Source organism: Aquarana catesbeiana, linkage group LG03 (genome assembly GCF_042186555.1).
Source record: "Aquarana catesbeiana isolate 2022-GZ linkage group LG03, ASM4218655v1, whole genome shotgun sequence".
Lineage (NCBI taxonomy): Eukaryota > Metazoa > Chordata > Amphibia > Anura > Ranidae > Aquarana > Aquarana catesbeiana.
The window spans coordinates 273,494,905-273,515,441 of NC_133326.1; the positions used below are offsets into that span (position 1 = coordinate 273,494,905).

The 20,537-nt window shown below is 43.0% G+C and overlaps 1 protein-coding gene across 3 annotated transcripts in view; it reads left to right on the forward strand.

Moving 5' to 3' along the window:
• LOC141132081 (uncharacterized) overlaps nucleotides 1-20,537 on the forward strand; it is a 144,777-nt gene that overhangs the window by 53,502 nt on the left and 70,738 nt on the right. For all 3 annotated transcript variants that reach the window (XM_073620090.1, XM_073620088.1, XM_073620089.1), the window contains one exon: nucleotides 13,601-13,645. In XM_073620090.1, coding sequence (XP_073476191.1) covers nucleotides 13,601-13,645 — 45 coding nt within the window. The remainder of the gene's footprint in view (nucleotides 1-13,600; nucleotides 13,646-20,537) is intronic.

Consider the following 20,537-nt stretch of genomic DNA (forward strand, 5'->3'; position numbering starts at 1 on the left):
ATTGATGCTTATTAATTGCTGTATTTTATACTGGATCACCTCGCTGTTCTAATGAAAATGTATATGTAGCTTGTAGCTGAGATTTTGCTTTTGAAAAGGTAGAGGAACCGTGGGGAGATCTAGCGAATGTACTATAATTTAACCACTTCCGGACCAGCCACCACAGTTTCATTGCGGCAGGTTGGCTTGGCTGGGCAAATTGACGTTACCTTACATCGCTTCTCCTTTTGGCCACTATGGGTGCGCATGCACTGCTGGAGGCGTTGGAGCCTTTTCCCGGAGCCGATGTGAATACCGCACCCACGTTCGCTCATGACAGAGCGAGAACCGGGATCTGTGTGTAAACACACAAATCCCGGTTCTTTCAGGGGAGTAGAGACAGATCGTGTGTTCAAACTAAGTATGAGGAGGAGCAGAGGAGAGGCGATTACGATCAAAGAGATGGAAATGGAGGAACTACACCCAGACAACAATACCAAGATGATAGATACAAGAATGAATATCCATACACCCCCCAGAGAGGGAACAGAAGACCCCAGCAAAATGACAGGACGCCACAAAATGGAGAAAGGAGACCGTTCTATGGAAGAAATAATAGGAAGCCACAAAATTGGAATAACTGGTATAAACCCCCATATGACCAGAGGGACCACAGAGGATACACGCAAGACTATAGGGAACACAGGAGGCCATATGACTATAGAGATAACAGAGGACCAACATATGACCACCATGGACCAAGAGGAAGAAGCCCCGGTCAGGACTATGGACATGGGGAAAGAAGAGGATCACAACAGAGAGACCATCGATACCATGAACGGAGCCCGGTACCCACATATAACTATTATGCTCCATTGACCGATCGAGGGGAGGAGAGAAATAGCCAATATAGGCAATACCCCCCACAAAATGAAAATTCCGACCACAGCAGGCCTTTTTTAGACAGAGGCCGGGAGAACCCTCCCCTGAGACACATAGACGAAAACAGAAGTCACAGAAGAAGTCAAGAAAGAAGAGAGGAAAGTGATCTGGAAAGAGAGAGAAAAAGAAAAAGAGAGTAAAAGGAGAGGGAATCTTTAATCTGAGTGGTCAAATAGGGGTTTTAGACAATGGATTAAAATATGCACCCTCCAAGAATCTGGATAAATTTCAAACCTATTTAGGAATTCAGAAATTTGTGAGGAAACTGAATATTGCCATGTATATTGCAGGAAATCCAGCGAGGCCGAGACATATAGAACCCTGCGATGAAGAGATTGTCCATAGTACACTACGAAACAAATCTGTTTTTAATCCACCAGTAAAGAACAACAAGTACACTGAAGTTTTTAAACAAGTTGTTTTAGATGATATTAAAGTTTTAAAGATCAAGAAGAAAGAAGAACCAAACCACATAAAGAGCGGCATCAAGAAACTAACAAGAAGGAAAGATTTGGTCATACGACCAGCTGACAAGGGAGGGGGAATTGTGATTCTATCGAAAGAACAATACCACACCAGTAAGACTAAGATGTTGGAAGATGAGACGACTTATAGCAGACTATTAAGCAACCCGATGTTTAAATGCAGAAAAGCACTATAGAAGGTGGTGTGCCTAGGAGTAAAGAAAAACATACTGAATAAAAAAGAAGCCAGATTCCTGATACTTGATTCCTGCAGAACCCCGATCATATACTCACTGCCGAAAATACATAAAGACAAAAGAGATCCACCACCAAGACCGATAGTAAATGGCATAGACTCATTGACATCAAGGATCGGGCAATATATAGATGTTTTCTTACAGCCAGCGGTCCAGAACACAGAGGCATATCTTAGAGACACCAAACAGATGTTACAAATACTAGAAGACATCCTGAAAGAAGAAGGACCTTGGATTTTGGCTACCGCAGATGTCTCATCCCTATATACAGTGATATTACACCACCAAGCATGCAAAGCCGTAAAATGGGATCTTAGGCTATATACCAAGCTACCATGCATTCAAAGGAAGTTCATAGTGAAATGCTTAGATTTCTGTCTAAAGAACAACTATTTCTGGTATGACAAAAATTACTATCACCAACAGACAGGGGTAGCGATGGGAGCCAAATTTGCCCCAAGTGTGGCAGGCCTTTTCATGGCTCAGTGGGAGGAACAGAATGTTTTCAGCAATAGACCCACCGAATTAGCCATCTACAAGAGGTACATTGATGATGTCTTCATACTCTGGAAAGGTGAATTAGGCCAACTTACCAGTTTTTTGGAAAACCTCAACATGAACGACAGAAATATTAAATTATCCTGGGAGACCAGTGAAGAAAAAGTGATATTTTTAGATTTAGACATCATACAGGAAGACAGGAAATTACGGTCATGCACGCACTTTAAAACTGTGGACAGGAACAGCTATCTCCCGAGAGATAGCTGTCACCATAGAAACTGGTTGTTTAATGTCCCCAAAGGCCAACTTATGAGGGTAAGACGGAATTGTACCCATCTAAACACCTATCTAGAACAAGCAGAACTGATTGCACAGAAATTTACCAACAAAGGTTATGATCAGCAATTTATAAGAGATAAGATAGTTGAAGTAAAAGAAATGGACCGAAAAGAATTAATCAAAGACAGAACCAGAAAAGAGACGGCATCTACGGTAGCACCATTAATCCTGGATTTTAATGCCCAATATAAAAGAATTGAGAAGATTATCAAGAGACACTGGCACATACTTTTAGCAGACAAAGATTTACAAGAAAAATTACCCCCCAATTCCAGATTTATTTATAAGAAAGCACCCACTATTAGAGACAAAATTGTGAAAAATGTTATTGACCCACCAAAGAAAACGATTTCCTTCTTTACACGGAACGGTTTCTTCCCCCGTAAAAGATGCTTTGCATGTTTGAGAACCAGGCGCCCTAATTCCACTTTTCGTCGACCAGTACAGGAGAGACATATGAAATTAAAGATTTTATCTGTTGCAACACGGAAGGAGCGGTATACGCCCTAGAATCTAGTTGCGGCCTACAGTACATAGGCCGCACAAAAGACCCCTTCGAGTAAGGATCAAAGAACATGTGAATAATATTTTAAAGGGGTATGACAAACACAGTGTATCTAAACACTTCCTGTTGTGTCATAATAAAGACCCTACACAGCTAAAATTCTGGGGAATTGAACCGTATGTCAGGCACTGGCGGGGGGGCCATAAAGTGAGAACCCTCAGCCAACTCGAATCTAAGTGGATATTCACGTTAGATACTTTTGCCCCTAGAGGTTTGAACATCGAGTTTGATTTGAATTGCTTTTTAAGTGACTTTTAATTAGTAGTGTACACAACAATCTCTTCTTACACCTAATTCGTCCAATTTTAACTAATTTTATCTAATTTTACAATACTCTTAGGAACATGTCTTGGCCTCCTCTCCCGCCCCCCCCCCTTTCGGTTTTGTTTCCTTTTTTAATGCCCTCCGAAACCTTTCAGAAAATTAGATTATATCTGCCTTTCCTTCCATGTATATTTGCACCTTAGTCCAGACCATATGTACACATGAGATATTATGTAATTTTTATTAATTTTCTATGAATTTATATTTTTTAATTTTTTTGTCCTCCTAAATAACAATATTTAATATAGAAATTTTTCCCTTTTATATATATATATTTTTATATATATATATATTTTATAGATTTTTTATATATATTTTTATATCGTTTATTTTTTTCCTAATTTTAACTTTTTTAATCTAATAAACACATATATTTTAATTTTTGCTTATGCACTATATTAGCAGCCTTCCATATCCTTATTATCAACTAGTGTTTCAGCAGGATTAAACTATTTTATTAACATGGATTGCTTCCACAAGTTATGTTATGTAAACGGATCTCCCTCCATAGTACCAGGCTGTATTCAGGTTCAGCTACATATGGTCAAGACAACACACAGCAAACCTGATATCTATCCATTGAATATGGTAAATTTAGCCAAAAATACTAACCAAAAAGATGGCCGCGCACATAGGACATTGAGTAATGGCCGGCGCGGCTACAAGAAAATGGCCGCCCATTATTCTCTATGGGAGAGACTATTTAAGAACACAATTAGTCTATCTCGTTCATCCCCTGAAGAAGTCACGTGATCGGTGACGTCACGCGTAGGGACGGAATAGGCTTGTTCATACTGTTGTGAGCATTGCGAGCTCGCTGCTCATAGGAGAAAAGCTCTGACTTGTTACTGCTCAATGTGAGTACCTTTTCCTATGTTTTTTGAATAAAGCGACCCCCCTGTTTAAAAACATACTTCACTATTGGGTACCTTTTGTCCTGTATATCCGTTTTACATATATCTGAGATGTGGAGGATGAGCTAGGACCCGCTCTGGTCCAGGACCCCAGCTAGGACTATAGCTATACTTATCCAGCTGCCATAAGGATCTTGTTAGCGCCGGCAAGCGAGGACATAGTGACGCGATTGAGACCCAGGACCCTGTGTTTAAGCGTCTTATTATGCGGTTGACCTAGCACCGCTAGGTAAGGGGCCATTACCCACACTAGTGTATGCTGCACAAAGAGGACACAGAGTGTTTTGCATCCCATCACCCCACTGTTGTTGTTCCGAGCACTGTTCCTTGTGCACTTGTTATGGACAATTTTTGCACATTATTTGCTGAACTACTGGCATGATATCCATTACCTTTGTATACCAGCATTGTGATTGGGTCATTATAGTACCACCCTGACCACTTTCACCAGATTTTATATTTAGCATTTATTTTAAATCACTAGGATTGGGTCATTATATCACCATTCCTACCACCTTTCACTGGATTATTTATTTACGTATATACAACCTAATTTTACTTCATGCTTTGTTATATTTGTCTGAATAATTATATTCAGGTCACCTGAGCACTAGCACTTTTTCCACATGTGTTTTGCACTATAGATTATAATATCATTTTGTTTTAAATGTATCGGATTGTTTGTAGACATTTTTACGTTTTGTTCACATGAAGTTATTTTACACCACTCCCTTGGAACATCACAATACTACAACATTTTCACATCTCACAAGGTTTTTAGCAATCAACACTAACCTATGCGATTTCATCTCACAAGGTTTTTAGTAACCAACACTAACCCATGCGATTTTTCACCATGCGATTTTATTTGAATTTTTCCATACGATTTTAATTATTATGGGCTACTAGCACATAGTAAGAGACCACACACAGAGACCTATAGCAATTTCCCTGGTGAGCACAAAACTCCCCCCCCTTTTTTAAGTATGAACACTGATCTCTCTCTCCTCCTAGACAGTCCCATCCAGTGTTGCCAACCGCCCGTATTTTTACGGTCAGCCCGTAAAAACGGGCACTTTTTCCCCAGCCCGTAAATGCCCATAGTAGCGGGAATGTGCCAGTAAAAATAGCCCTGACTGGTCCCGCTTTGAACTGCACATGTGCAGTTCCGGAGCTTGCTGAGCAGATCCTGTATTTGGCCGGCGGTGGGGCAGATCTCACAGAGGCTGTGCAGCGCTGGCGCGCTTTACTGGCGAGGCGAGTGATGTACTAGCACACCCCGCAAGGCGCGCCAGCATTTAAAATCTGTAACACTATCTAGGAGCACTGGAGCAGCAGGACTCTGAGGCTGAGCAGCACACGGTGGTGGAATGGAGGAGCCCTGCGTCCAGGGCCAGGGCTAGGCAATCCAGATTCCAGAGTTCACGGGGACCGGGGGAAGTCGGGGACGGAGTGACAGCCCAGCCGACGGTGGCAGAAGGTGATGATGGCAGAGGGAGATGGAGCAGGAGGTGTTGGTGGCAGAGGGGGATGGTGGCAGAGGGGGATGGAGGCAGAGGGGGATGGAGGCAGGGTGTGATGGAGACAGTCTGGCAGAGGGGGATGGTGGCAGAGGAGGATGGAGGCAGGGTGTAATGGAGGCAGTCTGGCAGAGGGGGATAGTGGCAGAGGGGGATGGAGGCAGAGGGGGATGGAGGCAGGGTGTGATGGAGACAGTCTGGCAGAGGGGGATGGTGGCAGAGGAGGATGGAGGCAGGGTGTAATGGAGGCAGTCTGGCAGAGGGGGATGGTGGCAGAGGAGGATGGAGGCAGGGTGTGATGGTGGCAGTCTGGCAGAGGGGGATGGTGGCAGAGGGGGATGGAGCAGGGGGTGATGGTGGCAGAGGGGGGTGGTGGCAGAGAGGGATGGAGGCAGAGGGGGATGGAGGCAGGGTGTGATGGAGGCAGTCTGGCGGAGGGGGATGGTGGCAGAGGAGGATGGAGGCAGGGTGTAATGGAGGCAGTCTGGCAGAGGGGGATGGTGGCAGAGGAGGATGGAGGCAGGGTGTGATGGTGGCAGTCTGGCAGAGGGGGATGGTGGCAGAGGGGGATGGAGACAGGTGGTGTTGGTGGCAGAGGGGGATGGTGGCAGCGGGTGATGGTGACAGAGGGGGATGGAGGCAGGGTGTGATGGTGGCAGAGGGGGGTGGAGGCAGGGTGTGATGTGGCAGAGGGGGGGTGGAGGCAGGGTATGATGGTGGCAGAGGGTGTTGGTGACAGGGGGCGATTGGAGGCAGGGGGCGATGGTGGCAGGGGGTGTTGGAGGCAGGGAGCGATGGTGACAGGTGATGGAGGCAGGAGGTGATTGGACTAGATAATTCGCCCTTATTATGTTGAAAATAACAAAAATATGTTTTTTTACCTTAATATCTACCTTAAATCACATTGCTATTTGCCTAGCGTACTTGTTTGTAGCCTAAATACTGAAATTTGCACCTAAAAATTTAATTTTGAAACATTTGTGAAATGCCAGTAAAAACATGGCGGTGCCAGTAAATTTTGGGTGTCGTGCCAGTAAATTTCAATCTGATAGGTTGGTAACACTGGTCCCATCCCCCCTACAGTTTGAACACAGTGAGGGAATACAGTTAACCGCTTGATCGCCCTCTAGTGTTAACCCCTTCCCTGCCAGTGACATTTATACAGTAATCAATGCATTTTTAAAGCACTGATCGCTGTATAATTGTCAATGGTCCCAAAAATGTGTCAAAAGTGTCCAATTTGTCCGCCGCAATATTGCAGTCCCAATAAAAATTGCAGATCACTGCCATTATTTGTAAAAAAAAAAATAAAATAAAAATGCCATAAATCTATCCCCTATTTTGTAGACGCTATAACTTTTGCGCAAACCAATCAATATACTCTTATTGCAATTTTTTTTACCAAAAATATGTAGAATAAATATCGGCCTAAACTGAGGAAATTTTTTTTTTTTCAAAAAAGAATGTGGGATATTTATTATAGCAAAAAGTAAAAGATATTGTGTTTTTTTCAAAATTGTCGCTCTTCTTTTGTTTATAGCGCAAAAATAAAAACACAGAGGTGATCAAATACCACCTAAAGAAAGCTCTATTTATGGGGGAAAAAAGGACATCAATTTTGTTTGGGTACAGCGTCGCACGATCGCGCAATTGTCAGTTAAATCGACACAGTCGAAAAAAATGGCCTGGTCATTGAGCAGCCAAATCTTTCGGGGGTGAGGTGGTTAATTGAATTTATACTATCTTAATTTCCTTTTTAACATATTTTTTTATATTCTTTGTAACGTTTAAATGATAAAAGTGTTACTTTGCTTTTATATAGTGCCTTGAAAAAGTATTCACACCCCTTGAAATTTTCCAAATTTTTGTCATATTTCAACCGAAAATGTAAATGTATTTTATTGGGATTTTATGTGATAGACCAATACAAAGTGGCACATAATTGTGAAGGGGAAGAAAAATGATAATGGTTTTCAAGATGTTTTACAAATAAATATCTGAAAAGTGTGGCATGCATTTGTATTCATCCCCTTTTACTCTGATACCCCTAACTAACCCCTAACCCTGCACAAACAGCATCATGAAGGCCAAGGAACACACTAGACAAGTCAGGGATAAAGTAATGGAGAAGTTTAAAGCAGGGTTAAGTTATAAAAAATATCCAAAGCTTTGAACATCTCATGGAGCACTGTTCAATCCACCATCCAAAAATGGAAAGAGTATGACACAACTGTAAACCTACCAAAACATGGCCGTCCACCTAAACTGACAAGGAGAGCATTAATCAGAGAAGTGACCAAGAGGCCCATGGTAACTTTGGAGGAGCTGTTGAGATCCACATCTCAGGTGGAAGAATCTGTCCACAGGACAACTATTAGTCATGCACTCCACAAATCTGGCCTTTATGGAAGAGTGGCAAGAAGAAAGCCATTGATGAAAGAAAGCCATAAGAAGTCCTGGTTGCAGTTTGTGAGAAGCCATGTGGGGGGCACAGCAAACATGTGGAAGAAGGTGTTCTGGTCAGAATTGAACTTTTTGACCCAAAAGCAAAATGCTGTGTGTGGCAGAAAACTAACACTGCACATCACCCTGAACACACCATAACCATCGTGAAACATGGTGGTGGCAGCATCATGTTGTGGGGATACTTTTCTTCAGCAGGGACAGGGAAGCTGGTCAGAATTGATGGGAAGATGGATGGAGCCAAATACAGGGCAATCTTAGAAAAAAAACCTTTTTGAGTCAGCAAAAGACTTGAGACTGGGGCAGAGCCTAAACATACAGCCAGGGCTACAATGGAATGGTTTAGATCAAAGCAAAATCATGTGTTAGAATGGCCCAGTCAAATTCCAGACCTAAATCCAATTAAGAATCTGTGGCAAGAGTTGAAAATTGCTGTACACAGACATCCTCCATCCAATCTGACAGCTTGAGATATTTTGCAAAGATGAATGGACAAAAATGTCACTCTCTAGATGTGCAAAGCTGGTAGAGACATCCCCAAAAGACTTGCAGTTGTAATTGCAGCTAAAGGTGGTTCTACAAAGTATTGACTTTAATTGTAAAAAATGTGAAAACAATTTGTCAATTTCCTTCCACTTCACAATTATTCCCAATAAAATACATTTACATTTTTGGTTGTAACGTGGCAAAATGTGGAAAATGTCAAGGGGTATGAATACTTTTTCAAGACTTTAAACTTTTCAAGGCACTGTATTTGTTAAAAGCTTGTTTGTTATTCTTAATGGGTTTTTTTAACGTTGGACATGGGCCACATTGGATTTACTTTTAGCCTTTAAAATGTATTGCTCATGGGTATATATTTTTCAATGAGTTTGCATTTAGTTGATTTGAAACATTCCTAATTCCGGTCTGTGATCTTTGATGACAATACTCCACCCACCCTCCAGTCTTGGAGAGCATCCTTCGTCATTGGAAAATCTGCTCTCTAAAGAAAGTGTTTTTATCTTTGCAGTATGCATTTGGTGTTTACAACCTACGTTAAATTAAATCACATTATGGTCATTGTTACCCACATGTTTTAATTAAAATAAATCTAAAATATTGTATATGTGTATAGTGTACAGTATCTCATAAAAGTGAGTACACCCCTCACATTTTTTAAATATTTTATTCTATCTTTTCATGTGACAACACTGAAGAAATGACATTTTGCTACAATGTAAAGTAGTGAGTGTACAGCTTGTACAAAAGTGTAAATTTGCGGTCCCCTCAAAATAACTCAACACACAGCCATTCATGTCTAAACCGCTGGCAACCAAAGTGAGTACACCCCTAAGTGAAAATGTCCAAATTGGGTCCAAAGTGTCAATATTTTGTGTGGCCACTATTAATTTCCAGCACTGTCTTAACCCTCTTGGGCATGGAGTTTACCAGAGCTTCACAGGTTGCCACTGGAGTCCTCTTCCACTCCTCCATGACAACATCACGGAGCTGGTGGATGTTGGACACTTTGAGCTCCTGCACCTTCTGTTTGAGGATGCCCCACAGATGCTAAATAGGGTTTAGGTCTGGAGACATGCTTGGTCAGTCCATCACCTTTACACATTAGCTTCTTTAGCAAGCAGTGGTCGTCTTGGAGGTGTGTTTATGGTCGTTATCATGTTGGAATACTGCCCTGCGGCCCAGTCTCCGAAGGGAGGGGATCATGCTCTGCTTCATTATGTCACAGTACATGTTGGCATTCATGATTCCCTCAATGAACTGTAGCTCCCCAGTGCCGGCAGCACTCATTGAGCCCCAGACCATGACACTCTCACCACCATGCTTGATTGTAGGACAAACACACTTGTCTTTGTACTCCTCACCTGGTTGCCACCACACACGCTTGACACCATCTAAACCAAATAAGTTTATCTTGGTCTCATCAGACCACAAGACATGCTTCCAGTAATCCATGTCCTTAGGCTGCTTGTCTTCAGCAAACTGTTTGCAGGCTTTCTTGTGCATCATCTTTAGAAGAGGCTTCCTTCTGGGATGACAGCCAAGCAGACCAATTTAATGCAGTGTGCTGCATATAGTCTGAGCACTGACAGGCTGACCCCCCCACCCCTTCAACCTCTGCAGCAATGCTGGCAACACTCATACGTCTATTTCCCAAAGACAACCTCTGGATATGACGCTAACCATGTGCACTCAATTTCTTTGGTTGACCATGGCGAGGCCTGTTCTGATTGGAACCTGTCCTGTTAAACCGCTGTATGGTCTTGGCCACCGTGCTGCAGCTCATTTTCAGGGTCTTGGCAATCTTCTTAGAGCCTAGGCCATCTTTATGTAGAGCAACATTTTTTTTTTCAGATCATCAGAGAGTGCTTTGCCATGAGGTGCCATGTTGAACTTCCAGTGACCAGGATGAGAGAGTGAGAGCAATAACACAAATTTACCATACATGCTCCCCATTCAAACCTGAGACCTTGTAACACTAACGAGTCACATGACACCGGGGAGGAAAAATGGCTAATTGGGCCCAATTTGGACATTTTCACTTAGGGGTGTACTCGTTTTTGTTGCCAGCGGTTTAGACATTAATGGCTGTGTGTTGAGTTTTTTTGAGGGGACAGCAAATTTACACTGTTATACAAGCTGTACACTCACTACTTTACATTGTAGCAAAGTATAATTTCTTCAGTGTTGTCACATGAAAAGATATTATAAAATATTTACAAAAATGTGAGGGGTGTACTCACTTTTGTGAGATACTGTATTTATGTTTCCAGCCAGCAAGTAAAACATTGGATTCCCTTTCACATGTACACTGATTTATTTACAAACACAACTGAATGTGTCAGAGAGGTGACTCATCCTCTTTCTCCGCCTCCTGGCTTGTTCTGTTCAGAGGGGCTGTACAGAGTTTAGTCAGAAAGAAAAAGTCTGAAGGCAAACAGCTTCTGCTGCATTCAAAGATCCATAATACTCTGTCAATCCAATAGTAAATATGTGTTAAAATTAAAAAAATAAAACAGATATAAATATATATAAAAAAAGAAAACAGTAAAAAATAAAATATATTTTTCTAAATCCATTTATGTTTTGTCCTTATGTAGTTTAACATATACAATATAGGATATATACATATTAACATATAGAATATATTAATAACTCGTAATGCCTCATTGTGTAAATAGGGCAGTGATTATTATGTTGTTTTTAGTACCACCTAAGTTTGACTGCTGTGGTATGCTTGCAGTGAACCAAGTGACCTGCTTTGCTTTGAAGTCTGGGAGTAATCAGAAATGGTTGGAAACCAGCTGCAAAAAGGTGGCAGCTTAATTATGGCTTCATGGGGTGGAACATGTGGCTGCATCAGTTTTCTTTTCTTTGGCTTTTTCCCCTCTGTTTTCACAGTAACACACCTCCTGTATTAGTGAGACAGAACTCTGGATGAATGAGAACAGGAGGCACAGCAAATAGCATCATTGTCAGTCTGGGGGGAGGGGAGTGTTATATGTATTAGCAGATTTGAATACAACAACAAATTGAGGCCAAACTCTAGCTCACACTTTATAAGAAGTTATAGCAACATTTATTTTTCCTTTTGGGATACAATTCTTACATGAATGAATAAAAGATAATGAATTTAATCACCTGTGCCATTGGTAAATGGATTGTCTCATCTAAGTAAACTGATACAGTCTGCTGGAGAACTTGTGCTTTTGAAAAACAACAGACTTGCTTGCTTGATCACCAGATGAAAACAGAGGAAAGAAAGCCTAAAAAGGAAATTAATATAGCCATCACATCTAAGAATTGGTAAGCTGCAATATAATAGATGTTTGCTTTTGGGTTTAATACTGCTTTAAAGTCAACTGTTTGCATTAAAAAAATGTACAGTCACTGGCCACTTTATTAGGTACACCTTGCTAGTACCGGATTGGACCCTCTTTTGCCTTCAGAACTGCCTTAATTATTCGTGGCATATATTCAACAAGGCATTGGAAACATTCCTCAGAGATTTTGGTCCATATTGACATGATAGCATCACGCAGTTGCTGCAGATTCGTCGGCTGCATATCCAAGATGCAAATCTCCTGTTCCACCACATCCCAAAGGTGCTCTAGCTCCAGGAGTACAGTGACCTCATTGTCATGTTCAAGAAACCAGTTTGAGATATTTGAGCTTTGTGACATGGTAAATTATCCTGCTGGAAGTAGCCATCAGAAGATGGGTACACTGTAGTCACAAAGGGATGGACATGGTCAGCAACAATACTCAGGTAGGCCGTGGTAATTAAACGATGCTCAATTGGTACTCAGGGGCCCAAAGCCTGAACCATTGATGCAAGGCAGGATGGATCCATGCAATTCTGACCCTACCATCTGAATGTTGCAGCTGAAATTGAGACTCATCAGACCAGGCAATGTTTTTATAATCTTCTATTGTCCAATTTTGGTGAGGCTGTGTGAATTGTAGCCTCAGTTTCCTGTTCTAAGCTTGGAAAGAAGAAAGAAATGGCTGCACATCCAGAACTTCAGACTGCCTTTTATTTTGCTTCACAAAGATAACACCAGAGACACCAAATTGTGGTCACTGAGACGTGTTTCACACATACATCTTGTGCTTAATCATTACATTATTAGTAATGATTAATCACAAGATGTATGTGTGAAACACGTCTACACAGTTTGTTGTCTCTGGTGATATCTTTGTGAAGCAAAATAAAAGGCAATCGGAAGTTCTGGATGTGCAGCCATTTCTTTCTTCTTTCCAAGTTTCCCACGGAGGCGGACCGGGGCTAGCACTCTGCAAGATACTCCAATCAGCCTTATCTTTATACACCTGGAGCAGAGGTTATTTTTCTTGTATCCTGTTCTAAGCTGACAGCAATGCGGTCTTCTGCTGCTGTAGCCCATCTTCTTCAAGGTTCGATGTGTTGTGCGTTTAGAGATGGTATTCTGCATACCTGGGTTGTAACGAGTAATAACTACATAGGATGCATTAAGGTAAAAAACCTTAAGGCTTTCAACCACTTTAAATACTATCACCTTTCCTTAATTAATAATTTTTTAGATTGCAAATGTGTGTACTTTTATTTATTACTCTATTATAATAAATACAAGCATACTTATATTTGCAGTCTAATAAATTACCTGTACATCATAATGCTAAAAAATGTGTATTATTTCAATTTTGTTCAACTAATTGCTATTAATTAGAAATTGTGTTAAATAATATAATTCTATATATGCTTAAAGTCAAAATGAAATAATTCACTGTTTCAATAAAACTGTACTAGGAGTGTTTAAATTCTAATCAGCTTTACAATCTTATATTAAAGGAAGCATGTCAAGAAATATTCAAAAATACAACACAGCCAATGAAGGTAAGTGATGAAACACCATGGTTACAGTATAACTTTGCAAAGATTGCACAGTGATATTTTTAGGTTAGAATGTCACTTTTCTTACCAGTGGCTTTCTTATTTTCAGAGTAAATAACCCAGAGCATGTTTTCAGATCAGGATTTTTTACACAGACATACGCAAATAGGACCTCTATTACAGCACTCTCACTACTCTTAAAATACACCCTCTATTTCATTTCCTCCATTTCTTCATTACTTTGTGACACACGTGACCTTGATTGCAGCTTTTGCCAATCTCATCTGAAAAATAGACTTGAAATAGCAAGTCTGTTTTTTATGCAGTAAAACAAGGTATTGATAAAGCTGAAATCTAGACAGAAGAAAAAGTTGCATTATGGGATACCTGTTATGAATTAGGTCTTTATTTCACCCTACTTGTTGCTGTATTCCATAAAATAAAAGAATGGGTTGAGTTTTTTCATTGGGGCGGTGCCTATTTCCTGTGATGTCAACCAGCCGATGCAGCCGTTTCTATGAATGGTCATATCCTTGCCCTCCTGTGGTTGACATCAGCACTGCCAGTAACAGGCAGATACAAGCATGGTGTGCTGGCGGAGTTTACACAGTCTCTTGCTGCCCAGCACTGCACACATGTGACAACTCTGCCCCACCTGCAACTCTACATTTATCTCTTTCATTTAATAATCACTGTGGGTGGATGTGTGAGCAGGGGGACAAAGGCAGCCTTTTTATCCAGACTGAAAATTGTTACCAGATACTTACCGTAAGTTTCCTTTCCTGGCTCGGCGTCATGCCATCACTGCTGGCCAACTCCACCCCCTTGACCCCAATAGGACCTTCCTGAATAGTAGCATAAAAGGCAGGCAGTACCTGGTGACAGTGTTTTCGTGGAGAGCTTGCGACGGACCAGGGAGGGAATGTGCTGGCATGACGCCGAGCCAGGAAAGGAAAATTACGGTATTTGGTAACAATTTTCCATTTTCCTGGCTCTGCGTCATGCCATCACTGCAGGATTTAACTAGCCAATCCCAGGGAGGGAAGAACAAGATATAGACACCAGGTGCTGCTACAGAAAACTTTTGAATATCTCGACAGAGCATTAGACAATACAGGAGCTCCCATTTGAGCATATCGGGATGACATCACAAAGAAGGTAAAAATGCTGGCAGGACTGATTCCCAATTAAAATGGAATTCTGACGAGACCTTAGGGAGAAAATTCAGGGAAGGCCCGTAATATCACGCTGTCTGGGAAGAAGGTGCAGAATGGTTACCTGCAGCAAAAGGCAGCAATGTCCGAGACTCGCCTTGACGAGACTAAGGCTGTCAAAACTACCATCTTCAAGGTGAGATTCCATAACGAAGTTTCTGCATCTGGGAAGAAGGGTGTCTTCAGCAACCCTCTCAAGACCAACGGAAAATCACATTTTGGAAAAAAGGAGTGAATTGGCGGGCGGATCTTGATTGCTGCTCTGAGGAACCGGACCAATAGAGTGTCCCTTGACCATGAGGTATCTATAAGGGCTGAAAGTGCTGATACTTGGACCTTGAGGGTGTTGTAGTTCTGCAAGAAGTGCAGAACATTAGCCACTGCGGGGGCCACTGCCACACTCTGTAATATGTGGAGTTGTTAGAATTCTTCCTGGCTGATAGAAGGGTGGACATGACTGAATTAGAGAGATTCAAGTCTCGCAGTTTACCTTTCACAAATTCCAGGCAGTCAAGGCCAGACGGGCCGGATTGGGGTGAGTGTGGCCGTTGCAAAGGAGCAGGTCTCGGACTTGAGGCAGTCTGATTGGAGGACACGCCACCAGGTGACATAGAAGGGGAAACCATGGCCTCCTCGGCTAGAATGGAGCAATCACGATAGCTGATACTCCTTCCTCCATGATCTTTAGTAATGACTTGAGCATCAGGGCAATAGGCGGGGCAATAGGCGGAAATAGGTAAACTTATTTGAAGTGTCATCTCTGAGAGAGCGCATCTTGGGCTAGAGCCTGTGAATAAAAGAGGCACTAGACAGTTGAATGGTGTTGTCATTGAATCTATGTCGGGAACCCCACACTGGGTGAAGATCATTGCCAGGTAATTTGGGTTCAGCATCCACTCCTTGTGACTCGAGAATTTCCGACTCAGCTGATCTGCCAGGGTGTTCTGAGGGCCTGGTAGATACGATACAGACAGGTCCAGTAAATGGCTTCCGCAAATGAGAATATCTTGGTTGCCACCTGGAGAAGTTGTAGACTCCTTGTGCCCCCTTGTTTCACAATGTATGAAACTGCCGCTGTTTTGTCCATCATTATCTTGACTCTTCTGCCCTGAATAACAGGCAAAAAAATTTTGAGCGCCTCTCTGGCCAATTCGAGGAGCATTGGTAAACGATGGCTCCACGTCCCCTGGGCCTTCAGGCCTAGACAGTGAGCCCCCCAACCCCGGAGACTGGCTTCCAAAGTAATCGTAATCCAGTCTCCAGTATTGATGGGCCTGCCCGAAGAGAGGTTGCCTTCTCTGGTCTACCACACTGTTTGAAATGAAGCGAGGAACTTGGAACTTCTAGTTCAGAGAACTGCGATGCCACTGGTATAGTAGTCAGAACTGAAACGTCTTCGTATGCCACTGTGCCCAAGCCACCGCTGGAATACATGCCATTAAGAGGCCCACAAAACTCATGGCCTGATGTACGGTGATCACAGTTGAAGACATCACAAACAGGACTGACCTTGTCTCCCGGCCGGATAATCTTGTATTGCACTGTATCAAAGATCATACCCAGGTATGTGATGTTTTAAATCTGCGTGAGGTGACTTTTTGGTGAGTTTTTCATCCAACCGAATTCTATCAAGGCCTGCAAGACTTGGTTCCGGTGGTTCACGAGAAGATCTTTGGACTGTGCCAACACCAGGACATCGTTCAGATAGTGGAATATGCGAATACCCCTCTCACTAAGAAAGGCAATCACCGTCACCAAAACTTTTGAAAAGGTTCTTGAGGCCAAAGGGTAGGCATTTGAACTGAAAATGTCTGTGTCTGAAGTGGAACCTGAGATACTGCTGATGAGCCTTGGCTACTGGGATGTGAAAATAAGCATTTTCGAGATCTATCGAGATCATCCAATTGCCTCTTTGTACTACCGCGGCTATGGTCCTGAGCGATTCCATGTGGAAAGACTCCTGTTTGAGAAAAGCATTTAGGTACTTGAGGTTCAAGATGGGGTGCACTTGCCTGAAAACTTCTGTACTAGAAATAAAGGGGAGTAGACACCCCTGCCTTCTTCTGAGCTTGAAACCAGAACTATAGCCTGCAGACTCAGCAGCTCTGAAATGTAGGATTCTAGCGACATTCGCTTCTCTGAAGATGCAGGGACCTTTGTTGAGACAAAAAAACTTGCTGGAAGCGGACTTTCAAAGTGAATTTGAAACCCCTCACGAACCACTCGTAGGACCCACACATCTGATATTATTTCCACCCAGATGTTTCCAAAATGGGCCAGTCTTGCCCCTACTGGCTACATCTGGGCGGGCAACCCTTCAGAAAGACTTGGTAGCTGTCTTGGGAGCCTTAAAGGCGCCATGAAAAAACGGTTAAACTCTCTACCCGGGCGGTAGGATCTTGCATCTCTGAACCGCTCCCAAGATCTCCTATTTGTGTAAAAGGACTGCATACAATGTCTTTGATCCTGTGGAAGAAGGCCGGATTTCCTTCCAGTCACCCGACGTATCGCATCCTCTAGAGTTTTCCCAAAGAGTGTTCCTCCTGAAAATGGGATAGAACATAGGCCTTGTTTTGAGTCTGCAGACCAGTGCTTCAACCATAAGGCCCATCTGTCCATCTGCCCGTGACATTAGCACCCCAAAAATGTGATCCGCACTCTGCTCACATTGCTCCTGTATTATATTATGCTCACAAAGTGATTATCTTATCGTGGAGGAAACCGCTGGCTCCTACCCTCATGGCCTGGAAGGCATTGAATAACAAGGCTCTACCGCTGTATGAAGCTACATATGTCAGTAGAGGGGTATCTGATAAGTTTAAAAAGGTGTGGGGTGGCTGGATAGATGACAATTCAACTGCATCAGATTGATTGCCTCTTGGTGATTAGTTGAACTATGTGGCGGGTGGTGAGGCTTGGGTAAGCCTAGATGGGAATAATCTCCTTCACTACAGCTATCGGGGGATATTACACTGTATATAACGACTGCATGTTGTAGGTTTCCTCCCTCTTCCCCTCTTTTTCCCCTTTGCTATGATTTTTATGTGGAAAGATTTCTGATGTCTGTTATTATTAGATATGGGAGCTGCATTGTACACTGGTACTGGGAATTGTAGTGCTGAATGTTTATTATGTTCTAAGTTTGCATGTGTTTTTTTTCTATGTGGAAAACCTTTAACAAAAAGTATTTACAGAAAAAAAAACTTGAGGCCCTGGAGGCTAGTAGAAACTGCTTCCTCATCGCCTTATGATCCGAGAGCCAACTCCACGTTTGAAGACCACACCCTTACTGCTCTTGCAACAGAAGTTAGGGCAACAGTTGGCCTGCAGACTGCCCCTACTGTAGAGCACACCCTCTTGAGGTCTGAATCAGCCCTCCTCTTCATGGAGTCCTTGAATGACATGGTCTCTTCCAGTGGAAGAGTAATATGCCTTGCCAAGTGTTGCAAAGATGCGTCCACTTTTGGAGGCGTGTCCCAGGATTCTAAATCCGAGGGCCGGAATGGATAAAGTTAGCTTACTCTATTCTGAAACGCTGGTTTTCTATCTGGCTTGGCCCACTCATCTTCTATCAGTTCCTTTATCTCCTCCATAAGAGGAAACATAGAAAAATCCTTCTTTAAGTTAGGGTAATATTTCCTTTGGTCTTAAGGAACTGAGGTAACGTCCTCCCATTCAATAGCCTGCTTAACTATCGTAATGAAAGCAGGAATTAAGGAAGAATCAAAAGAAAAATCCATTTCATCTTGTGCCTTTTGAGAGTCCACATCAGACCCGCTGGTCACCAGCCCTGGTTCTGGTGAATCGTCTTCCTGCACCATGTGGTGCGCAGACCTATCCTTCCTGGAGGAGGCAGGCAAAAGATCTTTTACACTATCCCAAACTGCTTCCTTAATGTACTGCCTAATATCCTTGTTCACCGCTTGGCTGGACTGAGAGCCCTCCCCGAAGCATGGTTCACATAGCCATTTGGATGGCATAGATATGCCTTCACACGCCCAACAAACACTGGCCACCAGACCAGTAGGCTTCAACAGCCCTTCTACCCAAAGATGAACCCATATGGTAATGCCTAGAGGATGGGCCGGCTGAAATAGAAGAGGATTCCTGATGCATATGGTGTCGCTTGAACTTTGCTTTAGAAAGGGAAGGGCGTGGAGATGGTGAATGATGATCACTGGATGAAGATATCACACTTTTGTGATTTTTTGTGTGCAGAGCCTCTCCCCCTGCAATAAGGAAGTATTGCTCAATATCAAATGAGGAAGAAATAACTACACAGGAATCTATAAGTGGCCCCTACCTTTCCATAGTCTTTAGTGCCTCATCCACAGGAGCAGGCGAATTCACCCTGGGCTAAGAAGAAGGGAGAAGCAAAGGAAGTTGAAGATCAGAAGTTTAACCCATTAAAATAGGAAAAATAGGGAAGACTCAACCTGCAACACTCACTAGTAATACAGATAGCAGGGCACACAGGCAGTAATCAGGTAAATGGAGATCCCTTCCCCAGCAGCACAAGGACAGGTGCAGGCTGTTAGGAACAGATAGAAGAGGTTAGCAGAGGGGCCATGTAATCCAATACATCGGAGCAGCTGCGGTCTAACATCCTTACCAGACACAATACTGACAGCTTGGGCAGTAGCAGTAGAAGAGTTGCCAGGCTGGCATTTAAAAGGCTGTGACCTTCCGCTCATCCAATGAATGTCCAGAGCTTCTCAGCCAATCAGGATTCCGGGCTTTTGCCAATCAGAGACAGCGCTCTGACGTCAGCGCCCCGCACCATGCCCGTGGAATGCTGGAGCGTCAAGGCAAAGAATGGAGGAGGAACCGCAAGGGTTGGCCAAAAAGCCCGCTCCACCAATAGGAGCTCTTGGATTATCTGGCTTCACTGGCCTTCTGACCAGTGTGAAACGCATGCTAGCTGCACGAGGAGAGGCATAGTGAGAGAGAGAGAGCCCAGAATGGCGACCCCAGCCCCACTAAAGGCTTTTTGCATATTATGCGGCTGCTCTATCCCAGCACCAGGAGCGCCCAATCTCAGGGGGATTTACCCCCAACAAGTGGACCTTCCACCGCAGGACCCTCGGTGGGAATACATAGATCAGGAACGTCTAGAGTGAGGACAAAATAAGAACACTGTCACCAGGTACTGCCTGCCTTTTATGCTACTATTCAGGAAGTTCCTATTGGAGGTCAAGGGGGCCAAGTTGACCCGCAGTGATGGCATGAAGCAGAGCCAGAAAATGTAAACTATAATTTTTTTTCTCATATTACCACTGTTCTACCAAGAAGGAATGTGCAGCATATGTAGCAGGCTGCTGTATGCAGTGCTGAGGCAAAGATGTCCAGTGCCCAGGGAAAATATGCCAGACTGTGCCCCCCTCCTTGCCGATGTACTTACCCAATCATCTTCATGTAGAGCTGGTGTGCAGACTTTTCTGCTATATGCTCTCTGCCTCTGCTGTTTTCCTACTGGAGATTGCAAATTGTGCTGGACTAGCCAGAGGAAAATCCAAGCACACCAGTGGGATTGGTAGGATTGTGAAAGTGAAAAAAAATATCCAGTGGTTGCGCTAATCCACAGTTCATTCAATCCAGCTCAATGCCACTCAATGCTTCTCCTTAAAAAACAAAACTGACATCAATAAAAGGATCCACTGGCAGCTACAGCTCTCACTGCC